The sequence below is a fragment of the Microtus pennsylvanicus genome, chromosome 5 (assembly GCF_037038515.1).
Source record: "Microtus pennsylvanicus isolate mMicPen1 chromosome 5, mMicPen1.hap1, whole genome shotgun sequence".
Taxonomy (NCBI): Eukaryota; Metazoa; Chordata; class Mammalia; order Rodentia; family Cricetidae; genus Microtus; species Microtus pennsylvanicus.
In genome coordinates this window covers 46,209,179-46,232,809 of record NC_134583.1, presented here as the reverse complement: position 1 = coordinate 46,232,809, position 23,631 = coordinate 46,209,179, and the positions used below count along the sequence as shown (strand labels likewise).

Genomic DNA, 23,631 nt, shown 5'->3' with positions numbered 1-23,631 from the left:
GCTCCTCTTTGATGCCTAGAGCACTATTCATAGGAAAACATTTTTGAAGGCACTCCAGAATTGAGGTTTCTCTGGCTCCGTAACCCCGTGCCTTCTCTGACTCTCTTACTTCCATGATAGAGGCAGAGCTGCTGAGTTTATTGGGTTAGATATTTATGCAAGGCTCATGCATAAAATAGTAATATTTTCTGATCCCAGAGCTAGCAGGTGTAATTATTTCTAACAGTTTCTGAAGGCAGAGGCTTAAGGACGGACTGTTTAGAGGATAACTTGAGGCAGACGTTCAGGTAATCAGAGCCACACTTCTCTACCGCCTCACAACAACACGCTTTGGGGTGATTAGGAGAGTGGGGTCATGGTGGGTGGGAGTGGATACAGCAGTCTTGATCAGGTTACTCCAGCTGCTGCACCCTGTCTCAAAACCCCAAAATGTCTACCACTCTTAGCCAGATTGCATCCAGCATACTATTTATAATGTACTGTCCAATAAAGGATAGTTTCAATATTTGACACCTTTTATATTAAATCTCATTTAATTTTCACTATGCCCCGAGGAGCAGATTTTAATATAATCATTTCACATGTGAGGAAACATAATTGGATGTTTAGAAATGACTTTTCTTAGGTCACCAGAGGTGACAAGCCAGAGAAGATAACTTGCACCAGAACTTGGTCCATGACCTCGGGCCTCCAGGCCACTCTATTTCCTCTTTGTAGCCTTTACCGCTGCCATTACCACACAGTCTCCTTGGCAGCTGTGGTTGAAGGAAAATAAAATAATTACATGGCTTTCTTCAGAGGGAGGCAAGCTTTCTTGGCCATTTTAAAACCATGCTTTCTTTTTTTAATTTATTTTTATTTATTTAATTATTTTTTGTTTTTTTTGAGACAGAGTTTCTCTGTGTTGCTTTGGAGACTGCCCTGGAACTAGCTCTTATAAACCAGGTTGGCCTCGAACTCAGAGAGATCTACCCTACCTGCCTCAGCCTCCTGAGTGCTGGGATTAAAGGGCATGCACCACCACTGCCCAGCTTTTTTTTTTTTTTTATTAGAAAAAACTATCTTTTCTCATTTCACATGTGAAATCCAGTTCCTACTCCCTTCCCTCCTCCCTCTTCCTCCCCTTCCACCCTCATCCCACTCCTCAGAGAGGGTAAGGCTTCCCAGGGGAAGTCAACACAATCTAGCACATGGCTTTGAGGCAGGACCAAGGCCCTCCCTACTATATCTAGGCTGAACAAGGTATCACTCCAAAGAGAATGGGTTCCAAAAAGCCAGTATATGCAGTAGGGATAAATCCTGGTCCCACTTCCAGTGGCCCCACAGTCTGCCCCAGCCATACAACTGTCACTCACATTCAGAGGGCCTAGTTTGGTCCTATGCTGGTTCCCTTGCTGTCAGGCCAGAGTTGGTGAGCTCCCATTAGCTCAGGTAAGTGTTTCAATGGGTGTCCCCATCATGGTCTTGACCTCTTTGCTTGTATTCTCACTCCTCCCACTCTTCGAATGGAATTTGGGAGCTCAGCCCAGTGCTCTGCTAAGGATCTTTGCAACTGCTTCCATTAGTTGCTGGATGAAGGTTCTATGGTGACATTTAAGATAGCCATCAGCTACTGGGCAAAGCCAGTTCAGGCTGCCACTCCTCCCTTGCTTAGGGTCTTAGCTGAGGTCATCCTCGTCGATTCCTAGGAATTTCTTTAGTGCCAGGTTTCTTGCTAGCCACATAATGGCTCCCTCAATCAAGCTATCTCTTTCTTGAGCCACATTCCAGGATGACTTTTGTTTCTTTCTCTCATATCAGAGACTCACTTCTGTCAGCATTGGTGCTGTAAGATCAGTGGCTCTTCCTTCCACAGTTAGCATGTGATTCAGTTCTTTTACACCCAAAGCTTTCATAGACACCAAATATGCTTGCTAGAGACCATATATTATTAGCTCATCTTGACAGCCAAGTAAAATCTGGAAGACGGAGAAGCCTCTACATGAAGTATGTTTTCCAGATGTTCATATTTTGGACAGTTTCAGATATGTGGTGGGTTAAGATTTGATGACCACCCTAGGTCAGTGCTGATGAAGTGAACTCTTCATGTCTTTGTGTCCCTGTGCTTATCTTTCACATGAGAAGATCATGGTTCCTGAGGCATTAGGATGTCAGAGAGACACAACCCCCAAATCACTGCTCACTGGTCCTTGTTTCATCATCTGTACTGTTATCCTTTTTCAGTCATGGTCCAAGGGTCCTAGTTCTTCTTGGCCTGTAAGAACAACTTAAAAGAGACAGAAGAACATTCCTAGTTTAGGGGGTCTGTTGTGGTTTTATTCACTTATGCAGATCTGTGACACTGGCTCATTTATTTCTTCCTAGATTGCTGTCTCTCTTATAACAGACAACGATGACATTTCATAGGGAGCACCTTGGGAATGCAGATGATGTTGCAAACTGTTGCTGGGATAACTTTCCGCTCCACTCTCAGTAGGTGACTACAACACACAACATTTTCGCCTTAATATCACTTATGTGTCCAAGAGCTTCTGTTTACTCTCCAGGTCACCAAAACGTTAGACACCAACACATCAGCACCTAGAAGGAGGGGGAGATACAGCAGGTGAGGCCATCAGTCACCGAGGTAATGGGTCAGGAAGCAAGTGAACAGGATGGGAAAATGCAAGGGGTGGTCTGACCAGCACTGGCATCTCCAGGGACTGCGTATTATTCTCTAATGTTGGTAGTTAAATTCAGTCTAAAAGAGTGACTTGCCTCTAGTTGAAGGATTTTCCAGACATTAATATTTTTGGCAGTTTTAGGAGTTCAGTGGATTAAGGTTTACTGACACTAAGGCCAATGATAATTACATCAAGTACCAGCATTTGGCATATGAGCTTGAGAGAAAAGATTTTAAACTAATAATACTTACTAGATACTTACAGTTAAATAAATTAGCCCAGAACACACATACTGTGGATTTAAGCTTAGAATCTTGTTCCTGAATGTCTCACCAATGTATTTTCAACAGTCTTACCTCTTCTGATTTGAAGATGTACAGAAATATTGAATAAACTGAGATGCATTTTGAGCATTTCTTTAGAACTAACTGTGGGGTAAGAGGGATGTGGTGCTTTTGTTGACTTCTTATTAATCTTCACTCACTGGGTCTAATATCCCTGCCTTTATTTGCAGTGACCCTCTACTCCTCAATGTGGGATAACACCATGATTCTTTCCAATGATTCTCACCTCCGTTCACATACTTTCTTCTTGGCTGGCATCCCAGGCCTGACTGCTGCCCACATCTGGATATCCCTTCCCTTCTGCTTCATGTTTGTCCTGTCGCTAACTGGGAATGTACTCCTGCTTTCTCTAATCTGGTCAGAACACAGGCTTCACCAGCCCATGTTTCTGTTTCTTGCTATGCTCTCTTTTGTTGACCTGATCCTCTCCCTCTCCACTCTGCCCAAGATGCTGGCTATTTTCTGGTTTGGTGCTACAGCCATCAGTTCCTACTCCTGTCTGTCCCAAATGTTTGTCATCCATGCATTCTCTGCCATGGAGTCAGGGGTGCTGGTGGCCATGGCCTTGGATCGCTTTGTGGCTATCTGCAACCCATTGCATTATGCAACCATCCTTACTCCTGAAGTTGTTGCCAAGATCGGAGGCCTGGTGGCACTGCGAGGTGTCGGTTTAACCATCTTCTTTCCAAGCCTGGCCCATCGACTGTCTTACTGTGGTTCACACACAATTGCTTATACCTACTGTGAGCACATGGCAGTGGTGAAGCTGGCCTGTGGGGCCACGACCCTGGACAGTCTCTATGCCTTTGCTGTGGCAATCTTTCTTGGTGTGGGGGATGTGGCCTTCATTGCCTACTCTTATGGGCAGATTGTGAGGACGGTGATGCGTTTCCCTTCCCCCGAGGCACGTGGTAAAGCAGGAAGCACATGCACAGCCCACGTCTGTGTCATCCTCTTCTTCTATGGTCCAGGATTTCTTTCTGTGGTCATGCAGCGCTTTGGGCCATCCACAGCTTCCGCTGCCAAGGTCATCCTTGCCAACCTCTACTTGCTCTTCCCCCCTGCTTTGGACCCCATTGTATATGGGGTTAAGACCAAGCAGATCCGAGAGAGTCTGTTCACAATTATATGTCCCAAGAAGATTGAACCCACTTGACTGCCATTTTTGTCAACTGGGATTCAGGGGTCAATATGCCCCTTCCCCATAGATTAGAAGTTCTACTGTCCAGATCATTTGCCTGATAGAGACAGAAGGCATTCTGGGATATTGTAATAAGGGAAATCTTTTCTGGGTTCTCCCATGTTTGTATATCTGAATTCAACACGAAGAAGGTCTGTAGGATCTTATTTATTCACTAAGCAGTACCTTTGATATCTTTTCTTCTAAACATTGATAGATTGTGTTAATGATATAGATATAGCAGGTAGTTAAGAAATAGGATGTTAGCTGGGCATGGAAATACAGGAGGAAAACTGGGGCAGGAGGATCATGAGTTTGGTATTAATCTGGGGTATATGGTGAGTTGTAATCTGATGAGGGTTACATAGGAAGACCACATCACACACTCACACATATAAGGATTTTTATACACCTGGGCTCCAAGAATTTAGTGAAAGCTGTAAAGTGGGTGCCTATTCTGAACTTGTGAGGAAATAAGGGAGCTCCCACCATGTAGCACACACAGTCAGCCTCACATGGGCGCAGATAGATCCTCTCTGCTGGAGAAAGTCTGACTTCAGAGGACAGCTATCAAATTGTGGAGATGTCTTGGAGTTTGAGCATCTGAGAAAATGCTTCAGAATCTTCATGCCCACTTAATTCCAGAGTTGCATGCAAAGGGTGGTTTCTTTATTTTATAAAGTTTAATTTTGTGATACTGTTCTTTTAATACTACACATTTTTAATCCTTGAGAATAATGTATTCTTCACTTTCTCCATTTTTAGTCTGAAGAATAGAGATTCAAGCATAGAACTTGACTGCTTGCAGTATTTTTCTTGATTCCCATTCTATTTATTTTCCTTTCTTCATTTCTAACTCTTTTGCTCATTTCCTCCTAAACTGCTCCCATTGTCATTCACTTAACTTATTTGCAGTGTGCTTTTATATCTTTACATGCCCTCGAAACACATAGTATTGCCCTAGTATTATATATCCTGTATATGTAAGTGCCCTTCTTTAAGTACCTCAAATATTTGTGTTCCCACCAGTCAGAGTTAGCTAAGGTGTCTGTTCTTAATCTCACCATTTTTGTTCCCCTCTATCCATTTGGAGAATTCTCCAATCACATCAAGTCATTTGTTTTCCACTATCAGAAAACTTGGCTTATTTCTGTCTTAATTTATTATAATTCACAAATGTATATGTATTTTTAACGGGGGAATTATTTCTGCATCTACAGCAGACAATGATTGTATTTCTGTCATCGTTCCTGGCATTTGATAAGTAATAAGTGTTTCCTTAATAAATGAACAGATCTCTCTTTAATAAACTGCCTTGGCAATAGCACATTTCTTCATTAGCCATATAATATATGCCTTGGAATAAATAAATAAACAAATCTTTATAATAGTGAGATTCATTACATTTTATTAAAATGAAATAAACCATTGTCATCATTATCACATCACAAACACTGGCGTCTTAACTATCATAATCATGATTGACACCTCCTTCCATTCTTTCCACATGTTGTAATTTCAAATGGCTCTATTTCAGGCACTGCAGAGTGCACTGGATGCCATGCTTGCCCTTGCACGGCAGACTTACGTCTGTAGCAATCACCAAACAGAAAACTAGCATTTGTCTTCCGGTCTTGACTCATTCTCCTTCCGTTTCCTGAAGGAGAAAGAAATCATTTTCTTTCATATTTGGAGTATTTCTCAGAATTTCAGCATGTTAGTGAGATGAAGATCTCGGAGAGAGGAGGAATAATGTCAGGATTATAAAGGTGGATGCTTTAGGTGGGTCAAAGTTTGAGTGAAGGTTATCTTCAAGGGACTTAGAAGTCTCTGGGGAGTTTGGATAAACTACTTTGAGCAATTCTCAGAATATATTGAATTAATGAAAAATATTGTAGATAAAGGCCGATCCTGTGTAGTAAGCTCTTACACTGTGGTTCCTTGATATAAGAAGCTGGCTTATGTTCCCATTTAGTGTCCTACAAGTAGAAGCAGCTTATGCCATTATTCTTTGCATTTGGTGTATGATGGCAATGTTATACTCCCGTCAAGTGGGGACTGTGTATCTCTCATATTTCTGGCTGATAGTTAGTTTCAGCATGCTCGGCTCTAATACATTGTCAGCTCATTTCCTGTGAAAACAGTAAGCACACTATAGTGCATCCCTAATGTCCATGTCATGAGGCCCATCTTTCCCTGCCCCTTCCAGCTGGTGGTCTTTCCTCACTCCTCACTAAGCAATGACATTTGGAAAATGTTCTCTTGCATGATCCTGGTTATTGGTATACATGTAGATGATACATTGAACTCTGGCTTTTTATGTCCTTTGGAGGATGTCTTTATCCTTCATAGGTCCCTATCTACCTGCCCTACCTATTCACATAGCATATCCTTGTATATCCTTGAACATCTCCAAGGTTCCTTGCATTTGATTTCTAACAGGTCTACCAACTGTCATTGTTTAAACTATTTCTGTCCATTCGTTCAGGATGATATTTCATTGGTGAAATTGTGGTCATATGCTTGCTTTCTACTTAAATTCATGGCTTTCCACAGCTCTTTAACATGACATAAGACTCTATACTCTTAGGCCCTTGTTTATATTATTATAACCCCAAATTTTAGGAACTTGAATGAAAAAACAATTCATCCATGTCTTTAAAAACACTAGATTCAGCTCAGCTTTCCTAGCCAGGCAGTAGGAGAGTTTCCTGCAGATAGGCTCCCCCAATACCCAACCCCATCCACTGGACCCTTCGAGGTACTAGCCACACCATGTCCCCAAACTCGCATACCATCCTGTAACCTCAGTGGAACTCTGAAACACAGCTTGCTCCAACACTGAGGGGACTAAGAGGTGAGTGAACAGACATGAGGTGGGACACCCCACTCTCTAGGACCTCCACAGGGGGACAAAACCCAGGGCCCCTCCCCCAACTCCCTTGGCTTTTAGCCAGCCAGCAGGAAAATTTCCTACAAGTAGGCTCCCATACACCCAACACCATCCAATGGGCCCTGCAAGCTACTAGCCCCACCCTGCTCCCAAACTCATCTATCATCCTACAACCTCAGTGAAACTCGAAAACACAGCTTGATAAAATACTGAGAGGACTAAGAGCTTGCTACAACACACTGAGGGGACCAAGAGAGCAAACCAGGAAAGAAGACCAAGAGAGCAGGTTTAGAGAGACTTCAGCGGCTTCCTGAGACACAGGCATTGACAGTACAGAACAGACTAAAAAAAGATTCCCAAACACTCAGCCACTGCAAGGATTGGACCAACGCACAGAGACACTGCTGACCTCATTTGAAGGATGAGTTTGGTAGATGCCCATGCAAGAGTTTATTCAAAAAACCTAAAAAGCAACATGGTAACACCAGAACCCAGTGTTCACAAAGCAGGAAGACTTGATTATCCTAAACTAGAAGAAGCAGAAGAAACTGACTTTAAATGTAACTTTATGAAAATGATGGAGACATTTAAAGAGGAAATGAAATTTTTCCTTAAAGAAATGGAGAAAAAGACAAGTAAAAAATTGGAAGAAATTAATAAATCCCTCAAAGAAACTCAAGAAAACCAAGAAAAAACAATCAAACAGGTGAAGGAAACAGTTCAAGATTTAAAGATTAAAATAGAGGCAATAAAGAAAACACAAACTGAGGGAACTCTGGAAATGAAAAATATAGGTAAACGAACAGGAACTACAGAGACAAGTATAACAAACAGAATACAAGAGATAGAAGAAAGAATTTTAGGTATTGAAGATTGTATTGAGGAAATAAACTTAGTGGTCAAAGAAACCACTAAATCCAACAAATTCTTAACACAAAACATTCACGAAATCTGGGACACCATGAAAAGATCAAACCTAAGAATAATAGGGGTAGAAGAAGGAGAAAAAAAATTCCATCTCAAAGGCACAGAAAATATATTCAACAAAATCATAGAAGAAAACTTTCCCAACCTAAAGAAAGATACATCTATGAAGATACAAGAAGCTATATAACACCAAATAGACTAGATAAAAAAGTCCCTTGCCATAAAACAATCGAAACACAAAACATACAGAATAAAGAAAGAATATTAAGAGATGCAAAGGAAAAAGGTCAAGTAACATATAAAAGTAGACCTATCAAAATTACACCTGACTTCTCAGTGGAAACCATGAAAGCCAGAAGGTCCTGGGCAGGTGTGCTGGAGACACTATGAGGCCAAGGATGCAAGCCCAGACTACTATACCCACCAAAGCTTCCATTCACCATTGATGGAGAAAACAAGACATTCTATGACAAAAACAGATTTAAACAATACCTATCCACAAACCCAGCCTTACAGAAAGTACTAGAAGGAAAACCCCAACCCAGGGAAGTTAACTGCATCCACAAAAACACAGGCAACAGATAACTCCCCACCAGAGAAATCCAAAGAAGGGAAGCACACAAACACTACTACTGAAAATTACAGGAATTAACAACTGTTGGTCATTATTATCTCTCTTTTTTAGATTAAAAAAAATTTATCCTCTGACAAAAGCTTTACTGACAACTTTCCATACAGTTAGTCAAAAAGAAAAAATACAGAATGCAGCAGATAGTATTTCATACATGGGAAACACAACAGGTGTTTTTTTCTTGTAAAAAAAAAACAAAAATCCCCAGACCCACTAGCTTAGTTTTAGCAGTGGGCAGGATGTCACCAAATGAACCAGAACAACCCAGCAGAGAATTCAAACCAAGGAGGTAAGTAGGTGGAGAAGGGAGCAGATTTTAACATGACTGCTCTGTGACACAAACACAGCAGAAGAGCAGGTGCGGGCTAGGCAGCGTCTCTGACTATAGGCATCACCATATGCTCTTCCTCTAGCTCGCCCAGGGTCCGCAGTGCCGACTGCAGGTACTGCTGTGAGAAGTCATAGGGTGGGAAAGTGTAGAGCATGCCGGTGCTGTCTCTGCCTGTAGTCCCACCCACTGGCAGGCTGATCACCCCTGCAGCCTGCTTCTGTTTCAAGTAAGAGAACAGGTCCCTGAGAAGCCACCTCTGCAGGCCTGGTTCCACCGCGGGCATCCCTTTAGTGCCAGGCCCACTGGGGGCTGACTGGATGGCTAGGAGCACTGCATAGCCTTTGGGGCTCCCCTGCTTGATGTGACAGGTGACCTTGTCCAGCTTGGGCTGGTCCAGTCGAAGGTGCTGGGCAATCTTTAGCTGGGTCAGCTTGCTGCCAGAAGTGTGGAATTTGAGGAGACCGCTGATAACTCCCTGGTCCCCCTCTAGGATGTGCGTAGATGTTGGAAAAAGCTGTTTTCAAAACTAGAAGCCCATTCCAACCCAGCTGCAGTGTCTGAGCGTACTCGGAAAAAGTCTTTAGCTTTTTGGTCTTGTGTTTTGGCTCTTCAAGAGTCTTGCGCTCTGCCTCAGTGGTCTGATCATTGCGTTCACTCTTTCTGGTCTTTTTTCCATGGGAGGAGTCTGGAGCCTCGTGGTGGTGGTGATGGTGGCCCCTCTCCTCTGCACCATGTCTGCTGTTGCTGAGGGAGTTGCTGCCTGTCTCCGTGCTCACTTCACTGGAGTGGTTTTCCTTTTGGCTATGCTCAGGGGTGCGGTCCGAGCCTTGCTCAGACTGCTGCCCCCACCCACCCTTGGTCCTGCTCTGTTCCTCATTCGGGGGAATGAGTTGCCCTCCCACAGTCACTGGAAAGGCTCCTCTGCTTGTGTCTCTTTTCCCAGGGCTTGGCTATACTCTGGTCCCTATCTCCTCCCCAGCGCTCACCACTCGGGCTGCGCACTGAGCAGTGATAGCTCTCCAGGCTATTTCTGCAGTCCAAACTTTTACTGAGGCTGGTCTAGTCCCCTTCCAAAAAGGTCTGGTCCCGGTCTGAAGAGAGGGGGTGTGGAGGGGTCCTATCCCGCACCCTAAGGTCAGCATCCAGGTTTTGATGACGGGTATATCCATCAGTGAGCAGCTCATAATGCACAGGGAGAGGTGAGGGCTGGTACTGCTGGGGATAGCGAATCTCCTCTGCTTTGGCAAAATCCACCCTGAGCCTGCGATCTGGACCACCCAAGGGAAAGTCCCTCATTTTAGCACGGGCGGCTTGGGCTGCGTCCAGGCTCTCGTACTGGATATAGGCAAAGCTGTCTCCTTTGATGTGATCGATGGTCCGAATGATCCCAAAGCGATCAACTTCCCTGCCCAGGGCTGCCAGCGACGTGTTAGGTCCCAGACCACCCACCCAGAGGCGGGTGGTGGGGTTAGCCTTGCAGTAGCCTATCTTGATGGGGTTTCTGCCAATCACCCAGCCGGACATAGCCACCTTGGCCCTGTGTGCCATGTCCAGGTCCTGAAACTTGAGGAAGGCATAGTCACCACCCTGGCCACGGACAGGCTTCTTGATGACTACCTCCTCAATGATGCTGTACTTCTCGAAGGCTCATTAGAGCTCCACCTCAGATACACTGTGGTCCAGGTTCCCAATGAAGAGATTGCACGTGGCCTTCTGGTCATCCTCCAGCATCAGGTCCTCCTCGCACACGGCCGGGTAGCCATAGGGGTGCCCGCCATCATACAGCCCGTAGTAATCCAAGACCCGCTCTCGAGACAATCCCAAGGTGGTCGACCGAGGCAGCAGCAACCAGGGCAAAGGCTGAGTCGGCATGCTGAGCTCAGGGATCCTGAGGGGGTGGGTCATTATTATCTCTCAATATCAATGAATTCAATCCACCTATAAAAAGACACAGGCTACGAGAATGGATACGAAAACAGGATCTAGCCTTCTGCTGGATACAAGAAACACACCTCAACCTTAGAGCCGATATTACCTCAGAGTAAAGGGTTGAGGAAAGGTTTTTCCAATCAAATGGACCTAAGAAACAAGTGGGCGTAGCTACCCTAATATCTAACAAAATAAGTTTCAAACTAAAATCAATCAGAAGAGATGGAGAGGGACACTTTAGACTCACAACAGGAACAATCCATCAAGATGTAGTCTCAATCCTGAACATCTATGCCTCTAATACAAGAGCACCCACATATGTAAAAGAAACATTACTAAAACTTAAGTCGTACATCAAACCCCACACACAAATATCACGAGACTTCAACACTCCACTTTCACCAATGGACAGGTCAACTAGACAGAAACTTAACAGAAATAAGAGAACTGGCAGATGTCATGAATCAAGCGGACTTAGACATCTATAGAACATTCCATCCAAACACAAAAGAATATCTCTTCTTCTCAGCACCTCGTGGAACCTTATCTAAAATTGATCATACTTGGTAACAAAATAAACCTCCACAGATACAAATAAAAGTGGAGTAACCACCTGTGTCTTATTGGATCACCATGGATTAAAGTTAGAATTTAACAATAGCACTCTTAGAAAGCCTACAAACTCACGGAAATTGAACGGTGAACTACTAAACTACCCAGGGTCAAGGAAGAAATAAAGAAATCAAAGACTTCCTAGAGTTCAATGAAAATGAAGGCAGAACTTATCCAAATCTATGGGACTCTATGAAAGCAGTGCTAAGAGTAAAATTCATAGCACTAAGTGCCTACATTAAAAAAAAATTGGGAAAAGCTCACATTAGTTACTTAACAGCACACCTGAAAGTTCTAGAACAAAAAGAAGCAGACTCACACAGGAGGAGTAGAAGACAGGGAATAATCACACTGAGGGCTGAAATCAACAAAATAGAAACAAATAAAACAATACAAAGAATAAATGAAATAAAGGGCTTGTTCTTTGAGAAAATCCACAAGATAGACAAACCCTTATTCAAACTAATCAAAAGGCAGAGAGAGAACATCTGAATTAACAAAATCAGAAATGAAAAGGGGAACATAACAACAGACACTGAGGAAATTCGGAGAATCATTGGGTCATACTTCAAAAACCTGTACGCCACAAAATTAGAGAGTGTAAAAGAAATGGATAATTTTCTGGATAGATACCATATACCAAAATTAAATCAAGGCCAGGGAAGCAATTTAAATAGACCTATAAACTGCAAGGAAATAGAAGCTGTCATAAAAAACCTCCCAACCAAAAAAAGCCCAGGACCAGATGGCTTCAGTGATGAATTCTACCAGAACTTCCAAGAAGAGCTAATACCTATACTTCTCAAAGTGTTCCACATAATAGAAACAGAAGGAACATTGCCAAACTCTTTTTATGAGGCTATAGTTACCCAGATACCAAAACCACACAAAGACTCAACCAAGAAAGTGAATTACAGACCAATCTCACTCAGGAACATGGATGCAAAAATTCTCTATAAAATGCTGCAAACCAAATTTAAGAATACATAAAAAATCATCCACCATGATCATGTCGGCTTCATCCCAGAGATGCAGGGCTGCTTCAAAATACAAAAATCAGTCAGTGTAATTCATCATATAAATAAACTGAAAGGAAAAAAATGATCATTTCATTAGATGATGAAAAAGCATTCAACAAAATCCAACACCGCTTCATGATAAAGGTCTTGTAGAGATCAGGGATATAAGGAACATATCTAAATATAATAAAAGCAATATACAACAAGCTGAAAGCCAACATCAAATTAAATGGAGAGAAACTCAAAGCGATTTCACTAAAATAAAGAACAAGACAAGGCTATCCACCATCTCCATATCTCTTCAACATAGTTCTTGAAGTTTTGGCTATAGCAATAAGACAACAAAATGAGATCAAGGGGATTCAAATTGCAAAGTAAGAAGTTAAACTGTTGTTATTTGCACATGATATGGTAGTATATATAAGTGACCCCAAAAACTCTACCAGAGAACTCCTAAGCTGACAAATATTTCAGTGATGTGGCATTATACAAGATCAACTCAAAAAAGTCTGTAGCCTTCCTATATACAAATGATAAAGCAACTGAGAGGGAAATCAGAGAAACATCACTTTTCACAATAGCCACAAATAACATAAAATACCATGGAGGTAACGCTAACAAAACAAGTGAAAGACCTGTATGATAAGAACTTTAAATCTTTGAAGAAAGAAATTGTGGAAGATATCAGAAAATGGAAAGGTCTCTCATGCTCTTGGATAGGTAGGATCAACATAGTAAAAATGGCAATCCTACCAAAAGAAATCAATAGATTCAGTGCAATCCCCATCAAAATCCCAACATAATTCTTCACAGACCTTGAAAGAACAATACTTAACTTCATGTGGAAAAAGAAAAAAACCCAGGATAGCCAAAACAATCCTGTGCAATAAAGGAACTTCCAGAGGTATCACCATACCTGACATCAAGCTCTATTACAAACACAGAGAGGTTGACCAATGGAATGGAACTGAATACCCAGATATTAATCCACACACCTATGACACCTGATTTTTGCCAAAGAAGCTAAAATTATACATTCCTTATATATATATTATATATTTCCATATATAAAATGGAAAAAGAAAGTATCTTCAACAAATGGTGCTGGCATAACTGGATGTCAACATGTAGAAGTATGAAAATAGATCCATATCTATCCCCAGGCACAAAACTCAAGTCCAAATGGATTAAAGACCTCAACATAAATCCGACCACACTGAATCTGATAGAAAGTGAGAAGTAGTCTTCAATGTATGGACACAGGAGACCATTTCCTAAATGTAGCCCCAGTAGTGCAGACACTGAGAGCAACACTAAATAAATAGGACCTCCTGAAACTGAGAAGCTTCTGTAAAGCAAAGGACAGAGTCAATAAGACAAAAAGGCAGACTACTGTATGGGCAAAGATCTTCACCAACCCCACATCAGCCAAAGGGCTGATCTCCAAGATATATAAAGAACTCAAGAAATTAAATATCAAAATTCTAAATAACAATTTAAAAAATAGGGTACAGACCTAAAGAGAATTCTCAGCAGAAGAATCTAAAATGCCCAAAATACATAAGGATACTTAAGGAAATGTTCAACATCCTTAGTCATCAGGAAAATGCAAATCATCTTACACCTTACACCTGTCAGAATGACTAAGATCAAAAACACCAATGGTAGCATATACTGGAGAGGTTGTGGAATAAGGGAACACTCATCCACTGCTGGGAATGTAAACTTGAACAACCACTTTGGAAATCAGTATGGCAGTTTCTCAGAAAACTGGGGATCAACCTACCTCAGGATCCACCAATACCACTCTTGGGCATATACCCAAAAGATGCTCAATCATACTGCAAAGGCATTTGTTCAACTATGTTCATAGCAGCATTATTTGTAATAGCCAGAACCTGGAAACAACCTAGATACCCCTCAACTGAAGAATGGATAAAGGAAATGTGGCAGATTTACACATTAAAGTACTACTCAGCAGTAAAATACAATAACATCTTGAATTTTGGATGAAAATGAATGGAATTAGAAAACAGACCCAAAAGATGAATATGGTATATACTCACGCATAAGTGGATACTACCTATAGACAAAGGGTATTAAGTCTATAGTTCATGATCCTAGAGAAGCTAAGTAATAAGGTGAATCCTAAGAAAAACATATATAGATCCACCTGGAAAGTGGAAACAGACAAGTTCTTCTGACAAAATTGGGAGCATGGGGGAGGGGAGAGAAGGGAGGGTGGAAGGGGAAGAGGAGGGGAGAAGATGAGGGGTGAGGAGAACTTGAGGGAATGGTATAGTTGAGAAGGATAAAAGAAAGAGATGAGAGCAAGGAAAGAGATGTCTTGATTGATGGAGCCATTATAGGGCTAGCAAGAAACCTGGCTCTAGAGAAATTCCCAGGAATCCATAAGGATGACCCCAGCTAAGACCCTAAACAATAGAGGAGATGGGGCTCTATCTTGACTTGCCCTGTATTCAGACTGATGGATATCTTAAATATCACCATAGAACCTTCATCCAGTAACTGATGGAAGCAGAGGCAATACCCACATCAGAGCACTGGACTGAGCTCCCAAAGTCCAGTTGAAGAGTGGGAGGAATGAGAATATGAGCAAAGAAGTCACGACTGTGATGGGTCCACCCACTGAAACAGTCTACCTGAGCTAAAGGGAGCTCACAAACTCCAAACTCCAGCTGGACTGGGAAGGAACAAGCATAGGACCATACTAGTCCCTCTGAATGTGGTTGACAGTTGCATGGCTGGGGCAGACTGAGGGGCCACAGGTAGTGGCACCAGGATTTATCCCTACTGCATGTACTGGCTTTAGGAACTTATTCTCTTTGGATGATACCTTGCTCAACCCAGATATAGCAGGGAGGTCCTTGAACCTTTCCCAAAGTAATGTGCCTTACCCCTTCTGAGGATTGGGGATGGGATGGGAGGGTGTGTGGATGGAATGAGAGCAGGTGAGGGAGTGGGAATTTTGATTGGAATGTATAATAAAAAAAAGATAGTTTGTTTTCCTTTTTTAAAATATAAATAAATAAAAGAAAAAATAAGACAAAACAAAACACCAGATTCAGCCTGGTTGGGTTGGCACAAACCTTTAATCCCAGCACTTAGGAGGCAGAGGCAGGCAGATCCTTGTGACTTCAAGGCCAGCCTGGTCTACAAGAGCTAGTTCCAGGACAGGCTCCAAAGCAACCCAGAGAAACCCCGTCTCAAAAAACAAAACAAAATACAAAAACAAAACACCAGATTCTCTTTCTTCCTGTGAGTACCCCTAGCCTACCAACATTTACTTTTAACTAATATTTCTGGTCACTGATTTGCATGAGGGAGGTATTTCTTGAGCCTCCTACTCTAAGAAGTTCTTCCCATCATGCATCATTAAACACTTTGGTTTAAATCTGTAACATTTATGATTGCCATTGATATTCATGCTATACTGCTTAATATATAATCAACCCATGGCTCACAATGGCAGTTGTGTCACACTTACACACGGCATGGAGTTGGTTAAATGAAAGCTCCTCAATGACACCCAATAATCACATCATAAAATGAAGATGTTGTAAGTCAAAAATATACTTACACATAACCTGTTGGGCACATGAGCTTAGCAGCACAGTGTAATACAGATACCAGGGCTGGTTTTTTGTTTTGTTTTTGTTTTTGCCTTCTTGGCTGTGTGGCTACCTGGAGACTAGAGTTCAACTACACTGTACAGCATTGAAAGAGAACACTACCCCACATCAGCTTGGAAAAGACTAAAATTTGAATTGTTTGGCTTAGACTGAATACATAATCCCTTTGCACAACCGTAAGGCTGGTACTAGGAAGTTGAAAACTATGTGCATTTACTTAATGAATGAACAGATGCAGCTTTACAATGTATGAATGAAATAGTTTTGACAAGAGGAAAGAAAGGATTATGAACTGAAGCATTGCTGTCACAGAGACAGTAAACCCTGGGTATGGTGATGGGATCAACGTCCTTGAGAACCGCAGTCTGAGACAGTTGGCATTATTCTTCAGAAACAGACTCTAAGGTACAAATTCAAATGAAGGGACTCTATGGTGAAGTAGATGTGGGAGCATTGATGTGGAAGACTGAGGGAAACCTGATGGGCAGATGAAATTATGCTGTGATAGGGATGTCTCGGCTGCGCTGGTGACCCAATAAGACATCTGGAACTCCAGTGACTGTTCAGCGTGTCTTCAGATGTGAACAAAGTGTGTTTTATGTTTGTATTTTCACATCACCAGTCGAGTGAGGGCTGAATGGAGAAAGAACGTAGCCTGGGGTGGGAAAGCCTCCTCATTTTTTCTTCTCTGTGAAAGAGTGACTCAATTCTGAGCTTTCAGCAGCTAATGCTTCTGAATCTCGGATCCTAGCACCCATAACAGGTAAAGAATTCACTGGGGCATGACAGCGGTTTGTGAGAAAGAGATGTTTGAATGCCACAGCATCTCGAGGTTAATGACTCACAGAGCACACATCTCCCATTGTTGTTCACAAGAGTTCCGGCTCAGGAGTCACACTCAACACACCCACATAGTTCTGAGTGGGTGCCACCACTGGCCTTGCCTCCCTGCCCATCCACCTATCCCTCTGGGAAGTTGACTCACCCTGTGACTCTCCTGCCAGTCTGAAGGCTAATGTGGGCTTTGACCAGATGTGCTTGCGAGTCCTTTGAGACCTGCCAGTGGCTATTAACACTCTTTCCCAGAGCCTGTTCACAGTTATGGTCCCTCCTTTGAGGAAACATCAGGAAGGGACTTCCCTAGCTTTCAAAGTGACAAGACGAAGCACAAAACTTCTGCTGTGAATAACAAGGTCAGATTTGGAACTTGGTGCTGGGGGAAGCCTACTGATAGCTGTTTTTTTTTCCCACATCACTGTGGCAAGTTCTTTCTCTGTTTGTTTAATGGGGCTGCAACTCTGCAAACATACTGGTTTAACACATCTTGGTATCTGTGTATTTGTGTGTACGCAAGTGTGTATGTCTGTGTGCTGTGTCTGTACACGGTTTTATGGGTTTGAGCACCTGTATGCCTGAATATCAGAGGAGGACAGCAGGTGTCCTCCTCAGCCTGTTTTTTGAGAAGAGGTTTCTGCCTGACCCTGAGCTCAGTGACCCAGGCTGGCCAGTGAGATGGAGCACCACGCTCACAGTGCCTGCACTGCAGGTGTTGAACTGACAGAGCTTTCTCTCCAGCCCAGAACTTCTTAGTAGCTTTGGATTTGTTTCTCCTGAGTCAGAATGTTTTCTCTTCCCAGGCTTGGCCTTGGCATTGTCTGAGGGTGTTAAGCACAGAGATCACAGAGGACACATTGGTACAAGTTAACTGTTAGTGCACAGACGCCTGCTGACCACTTCAGTCTCACGGGCAGCTAGAGACTCACAGCCATTTCATGTGACCTCATTTTCTCATCCTCAGAGCACACTAGCACAAGAGGATGCGGGGCCGTTTCTCTGAGTCCTTCCAGAGCTACTAATTACGTTTGCTACTTTGGAAGCATTAGCTGCGCAGGCCTTGAGTGATGTGTTTAATTTTCTTTTCAACATTCAGAAACTGCTATTGCAGCCCTTCTGAGTACAAAGTCTCCCTCATTGTCTCTCCAAAGCTAGAGCAGAGTGTCACCATGGAGACTGCACAGGTGCCTGGAAGCTCTGGGGCTGAGGAGCTGGGAGCTCTGGGGGTGACCTGAGGAAGAAGGCTTAGAGACCTTCCTGAGTCTGGCAACTTTCCCCTTTTCCATGTTCTCTGTTGCCGGGTCTCCCTCAGCTGACACAGCTTCAGCAGACACATCTAGAGGACAGCACAGTGACAAGGAAGACAGTGTCCTGGCTGTCACAGCAGCTCTCAGATGTGAGCTGGAGCCGTGCCTCTGAGTGCTCGGCTCGGCTGTCTTCCTCTTACAGCAGGGCATTATCATCCACCCACCATTTCTACACCTCTGCTGTGTTCTTGTCTTTCTCTTTCCCCTACTCTCATGGAGTCCAGGTCACTGTGAAGGAGATAAGGAGAGAGAGTCATGTCATAGCCCATACAGTAGACTTCCTGCTCACTACAGGCAGTTGAAGAAGTGACTGCTAGTCACTCTTATTTTCTATACACATCTAGAACTCTGTCCTTGTCTCTTACAGCTGAGATTCAGCAGAGCCCACATTATATGAAGCTTCCAGTGTCTTGTAGGGTGGGGAATGTCAAGGCAAAATGGTCCCCTTTTAGTGGACACTCCTATTTATTATACTTTTAGCCCTTAAGTCCGGCCTCTGCTTCAACAAGTTCCCACGATTTCAGGTCCTTTAAGACCTTTGTGTACTTGCTCACTTGTTATATAATTTAAACATTTGAGTAAGTGTTTCCTTAGCCAGTCATACGCAGGACCAATTGAATGCCAGGTGTGCTGCATCTTGCTCTGGGAACTCTCCCATAAGACATCATGTTCACTATTCAGGATTGGATGATCTTACGGACAAGGTAACCAGTGCAGGGACACAGCCGTGAAAGAAATATAGCTGAGGACAAAGAGAGACGTGTCAGACTGCCCTACAGTCCTCAAGCATGACTGGACAGATGACAGATGGCTTGGGCTGGATCTGCATGGGTGTAAGGGAAGCACAGGCCTGGTCCTTTCCTAACTGTCTTCCACTTCCTGCTCAGAGAGGTAAATGCATCTTTCTGTTCGTATGCCTGGAGACAAAGGTTTTTCTTCTCTTTAGTAAGGGTCACAGAAGACCACTTTCTTATATGAGCAGCTCCAGACCTTTCCTTTGGACACACAAGTCACAGAGCACAAAGAGACAGCTGGAGCTGAGGAACAGCACCATCACCCCTCAGTTACCCTGGTATTGCTCCTATAAAAGCTGTGGACACGCTTCCCACATGGAGAGCTGTACATTAGCTTCTGTGCTGAACAATGCAAAGCAGGCTGAGCTAAGAAAAAGAACAAACTTTCTCTTTCTGTGGAGTACCAAGCACCGATGGAGAAGCTTTATGTGTGGTTAGAATACCATAGATCTTTCAGCAAACCGTCACTATTCCTTTATTCTTAAAGGCTGGGAGATGTGCATTTACTAAGTATCTTGAACTTTGTAGTTACGATAGACAGAGTTTGGGGCAACATCATAGTCATTGCTGACTTAATTTTAATCCCTCAGAATGATCTATAGATGCAGGATCCTCAAGAACTGAGTCCCATCTGACTCTTCAAGTGTTTATGTATGAGTCTCAGAATAATTATTGCGATTTCAGTGTTCATCCTTTTCTTAAGGCAAATATAGTTACAAATGTATCACCTAATCTTTCATTGAAGTGCTTTAGGGGTGAATCACATTCGCCAGATTCAACAGAGCACCTGTTTCACTTACCTGTGCCCACTGTTAACATTTATGAAAGGAACCATGGTGTATCTTGCAAGGCAGCAAGAGCAGACATTTGAAACACAGAGGATATTTTTAGATGAAAAAAGAAAAGACATTGGGATGCCATTCTTTAATAATCTTTAGTAATAATATTAGTAATAATGAAAGCCATATCTTGTGGAATAATGCCAGTCTAGACTTGGAATGCATATGTTGATCAATATTTATAGTAAGTTGTGTGGCGGATCTTTAGTTTACTGTCAGGTGAGAAATGAAAGCTTAGAAATTTTCAGTAGCCTGTCAAAGTTTTATTACTAGACTATAAAATAGACATGGCTTAAATTTAATCAAATCTGTTGTTATACACTATGAAGAGTCCACCAGGCTGGCTTGTGGCTACCAAGTTTAATGAGATCTGATTCTTTCTTTTGAAATAAAATACTATAACACCGAAAGGGATTTTGTGATGCTGGCAAATCAGAACGCCAATGATAAACATAGACAGATCATAAAATATGGACAGCATTATCAGGGTTGGCAAAGCAATGTGAATCCTTCTGGAGGAGGAGAGGACACTGAGCTCTGAATTTTGACTGATGAGTAAGACCAATTTAGACAAGAGAGGAAGGAGAAAGAAGCATTGAAGCTTTGTATAATCACCTGTATGGTCACACAATTACGACAGCAACACAAAGTGACGGTAAAACATACGTGTAACGGACACAACCACTAGGAAAACAGCTCAATAAGATAATCTCGCAAACTTGCATGCCAATCTCTGATTCGCTCCATGCATGACTTTCACCAAACATTCAACATATACATGAGAGTTAGATTTTAGGGAGAATTTGTGATGTCAGGGTTTAAAGTAAATTAAAAAGAAGCGCAAAAGAAAGTTACAGAGTGCCACTGCTTGAGTTCACACTTGATGTTTCTCCAACCTGATTTTTTCCAATATGTCTGGAAGAATGTGGAAAAGAGAAAGTTGGTTTAAAAAATTAGGCCGTAACACTGGGGACTGAGAATGAAAGAATGGCGATGAGGTCTGAAAGGCAAAGTCAGCGGGGAATGTTGAAGGGATAAAAGGCGTCAGTTACAAGAATGACCTAAGCCAGATTAAACTTGGATAAATATATAAGGGTTTATTCACAGAAATCTTAACATAAAGTAGATAGAGGATATTTGTGAGCAAACAGAGAAACAGGTTTGTACATCACAGAAATATTTTTGCACTGAAGATGAGCTTGGAATGACTGAAGCGCATTAACTAGTTAAATCCAGGCAGTGGATTAGTTAACACAGGCGAGCAGAAGGAGTAAGATTCTGAAACCTGGAGCCAACTTGAAATGAGGTGGAGAACACTGTGGGATGCAGCCTATCTCAGGAGCAGCTACTGAGTACTGCGTCTGGAGGCTGCAGTAATTGATTGTCAGAGACAGAGGACAGCCTTCAACACTACCTACCCAGTGGTAAAGACAATGCTTTCAGGTAGACAGTTTCAAATATAAGTCATTGAATGACAGAGTTAGCATCTCTCTCAAGGCAGCCGTGTGCAGTGTTTGCTCTTATCTCACACTGCAGCTGGACTCAACCTGGTTCAGATGTGTGGAAGGCTCATCTGCAAAATGTTTATATACAGAGAAGGTTTTCTTCCTTGAACCTAAGTTTATTCCCTCTTGTTTCAGCTTATTCTTGAAGTCACCTTATTCTCATGAATAATAGCCAGATCTGCACAGTGTCCTAGCATATGAAGAACAGAGAAGAAATGACTTGAGTGTCTTTTGTTCATCTTCCTCTGCACTGCTGATCATGGCCCTTAGCAATTCCAGCTTGAGGCAACCCCAGCCCTCTTTCTTCCTAGTAGGTATTCCAGGCTTGGAGGAAAGTCAGCACTGGATAGCATTGCCCCTGGGTGTCCTTTACTTCCTTGCTCTAGTGGGCAATGTGACTATTATCTTCATCATCTGGACTGACTCATCCTTGCATCAACCCATGTACCTCTTCCTGGCCATGCTTGCTGCTATTGACCTGGTCCTGGCCTCCTCCACTGCACCCAAGACCCTCACAGTGCTCTTGGATCTTGCTCATGAGATTGGGTACATTGTCTGCCTGACTCAGATGTTCTTCATCCATGCCTTCTCCTCCATGGAGTCAGGCATACTCGTGGCCATGGCTCTGGACCGCTATGTCGCCATCTGTCACCCTCTGCGCCATTCCACCATCCTGCATCCAGGGATTATAGGGCGCATTGGGATGGTGGTGCTAGTCCGAGGATTGGTCCTCCTCACCCCCTTTCCCATCCTATTGCAGAACCTTGTTTTCTGCAGAGCCACTGTCATAAGCCATGCCTATTGTGAGCATATGGCCGTGGTAAAACTTGCCTGTTCTGAAACTACAGTGAATCGAGCCTATGGGCTGTCAGTGGCACTGTTGGTGGTCGGGCTAGATGTCCTGGCCATTGGCATTTCCTATGCCCTCATCCTCCAGGCAGTGCTGAAGGTCCCAGGGGGTGAAGCCAGACTCAAGGCCTTCAGCACATGTGGGTCTCATGTTTGTGTCATTCTCATCTTCTATGTACCTGGAATGTTTTCTTTCCTCACTCACCGCTTTGGGCACCATGTTCCCCATCACGTCCATGTTCTGCTGGCCACGCTCTACCTTCTAGTGCCCCCTGCCCTCAACCCTCTTGTTTATGGGGTGAAGACTCGTCAGATCCGCCAGCGAGTGCTCAAGGTGTTCTACATAAAAGCATCAAGCTGAGCAAGTCTTAATCACTGGCTACAGAGGCCCCTGTCAAGGACTCAGCCAAGAGCTCATGGCCGGCATGGAGTTTATGGACAGAAGCCATTCTGCAGTGAATACTCCTGCTCCTAGCTGTCTGTGCAAAGAGTACCCACAGACATGTGGCTCAACATATTGAGATGAATCTGGGTTCATATATATTCCCCTTTCATCTTATTATTCTATCCTACTCCAACAATTCTCCACTGTTGTCAGGGGAGCTAGGGGTTAGAATTTTTTTTGCTTTAATCTAATATCTGATCATGTAATATTGTCTTGAAGAATAATGACAAATACCTGTCTGTGCCTGCTTTGGGGTTCAGAGTGTCTTCACAATCTGCAAGCCAATGTAGTGGTTGCATCTCACTGTCTCACAGAGTCTCTTAAAGGAGACACAAAGGTCACAGGCCAAAGTGCCACATTCCTTGTAATGTGGATGTTACTTACTTATTCACGTACAACAAGCATAAGTGATTTAGGCCTGCATGCAACTTATCCTCAGAGGGATGAGATTTTCTAGGAATTATTATATTTCTACATAATGATTTTCTTTTTAAAAAGCTCATGTTTAAATTTTATTCATAGTTTTTGTTCAGAATAAACAGCAGACAAGGCAAAGCATTAACTACACCCATTCTTTAGGTATATTGTACTATTATCACTGGTAGAAGATGAAAGAGTAGCATTGCGTAAAAGCCTGTGTCTCTGATGCTGTCTACGTAACAAACTGCAACTTGAATCTGAAACAGAAATAACTTTGTGTTTGGATTAAGCCACCGTGTATTTGAGAGGTCTTTGTTACAGTATACTAACCTACAACTTAAAAAGTGTGTGCTGGAGCTGGTGAGATGGCTGTTTAGTGAGTAAAGTGATTGCCACACAAACATGAATATCTAGAATTAATGTAAAGCCATGTATGGTGGAATGTCTAATTCAAGT

General features: G+C 42.8%; 2 protein-coding genes and 1 pseudogene across 2 annotated transcripts; 2 read left to right on the top strand and 1 right to left on the bottom strand.

The window, feature by feature from the left end:
- Nucleotides 1-3,209: 3,209 nt before the first annotated feature.
- On the top strand, nt 3,210-4,163 carry LOC142850857 (olfactory receptor 52K1-like). Its single transcript, XM_075974759.1, has one exon. The coding sequence runs from the start codon at nt 3,210-3,212 to the stop codon at nt 4,161-4,163; it is 954 nt and encodes a 317-aa protein (XP_075830874.1).
- Nucleotides 4,164-9,003: 4,840 nt separating this feature from the next.
- Nucleotides 9,004-18,473, bottom strand: LOC142851301 (putative RNA-binding protein 15B; annotated as a pseudogene).
- Nucleotides 18,474-21,720: 3,247 nt separating this feature from the next.
- On the top strand, nt 21,721-22,671 carry LOC142850856 (olfactory receptor 52L1). The gene has a single exon (XM_075974758.1). It carries the CDS (start codon nt 21,721-21,723, stop codon nt 22,669-22,671), a length of 951 nt encoding a protein of 316 aa, XP_075830873.1.
- Nucleotides 22,672-23,631: the final 960 nt, after the last annotated feature.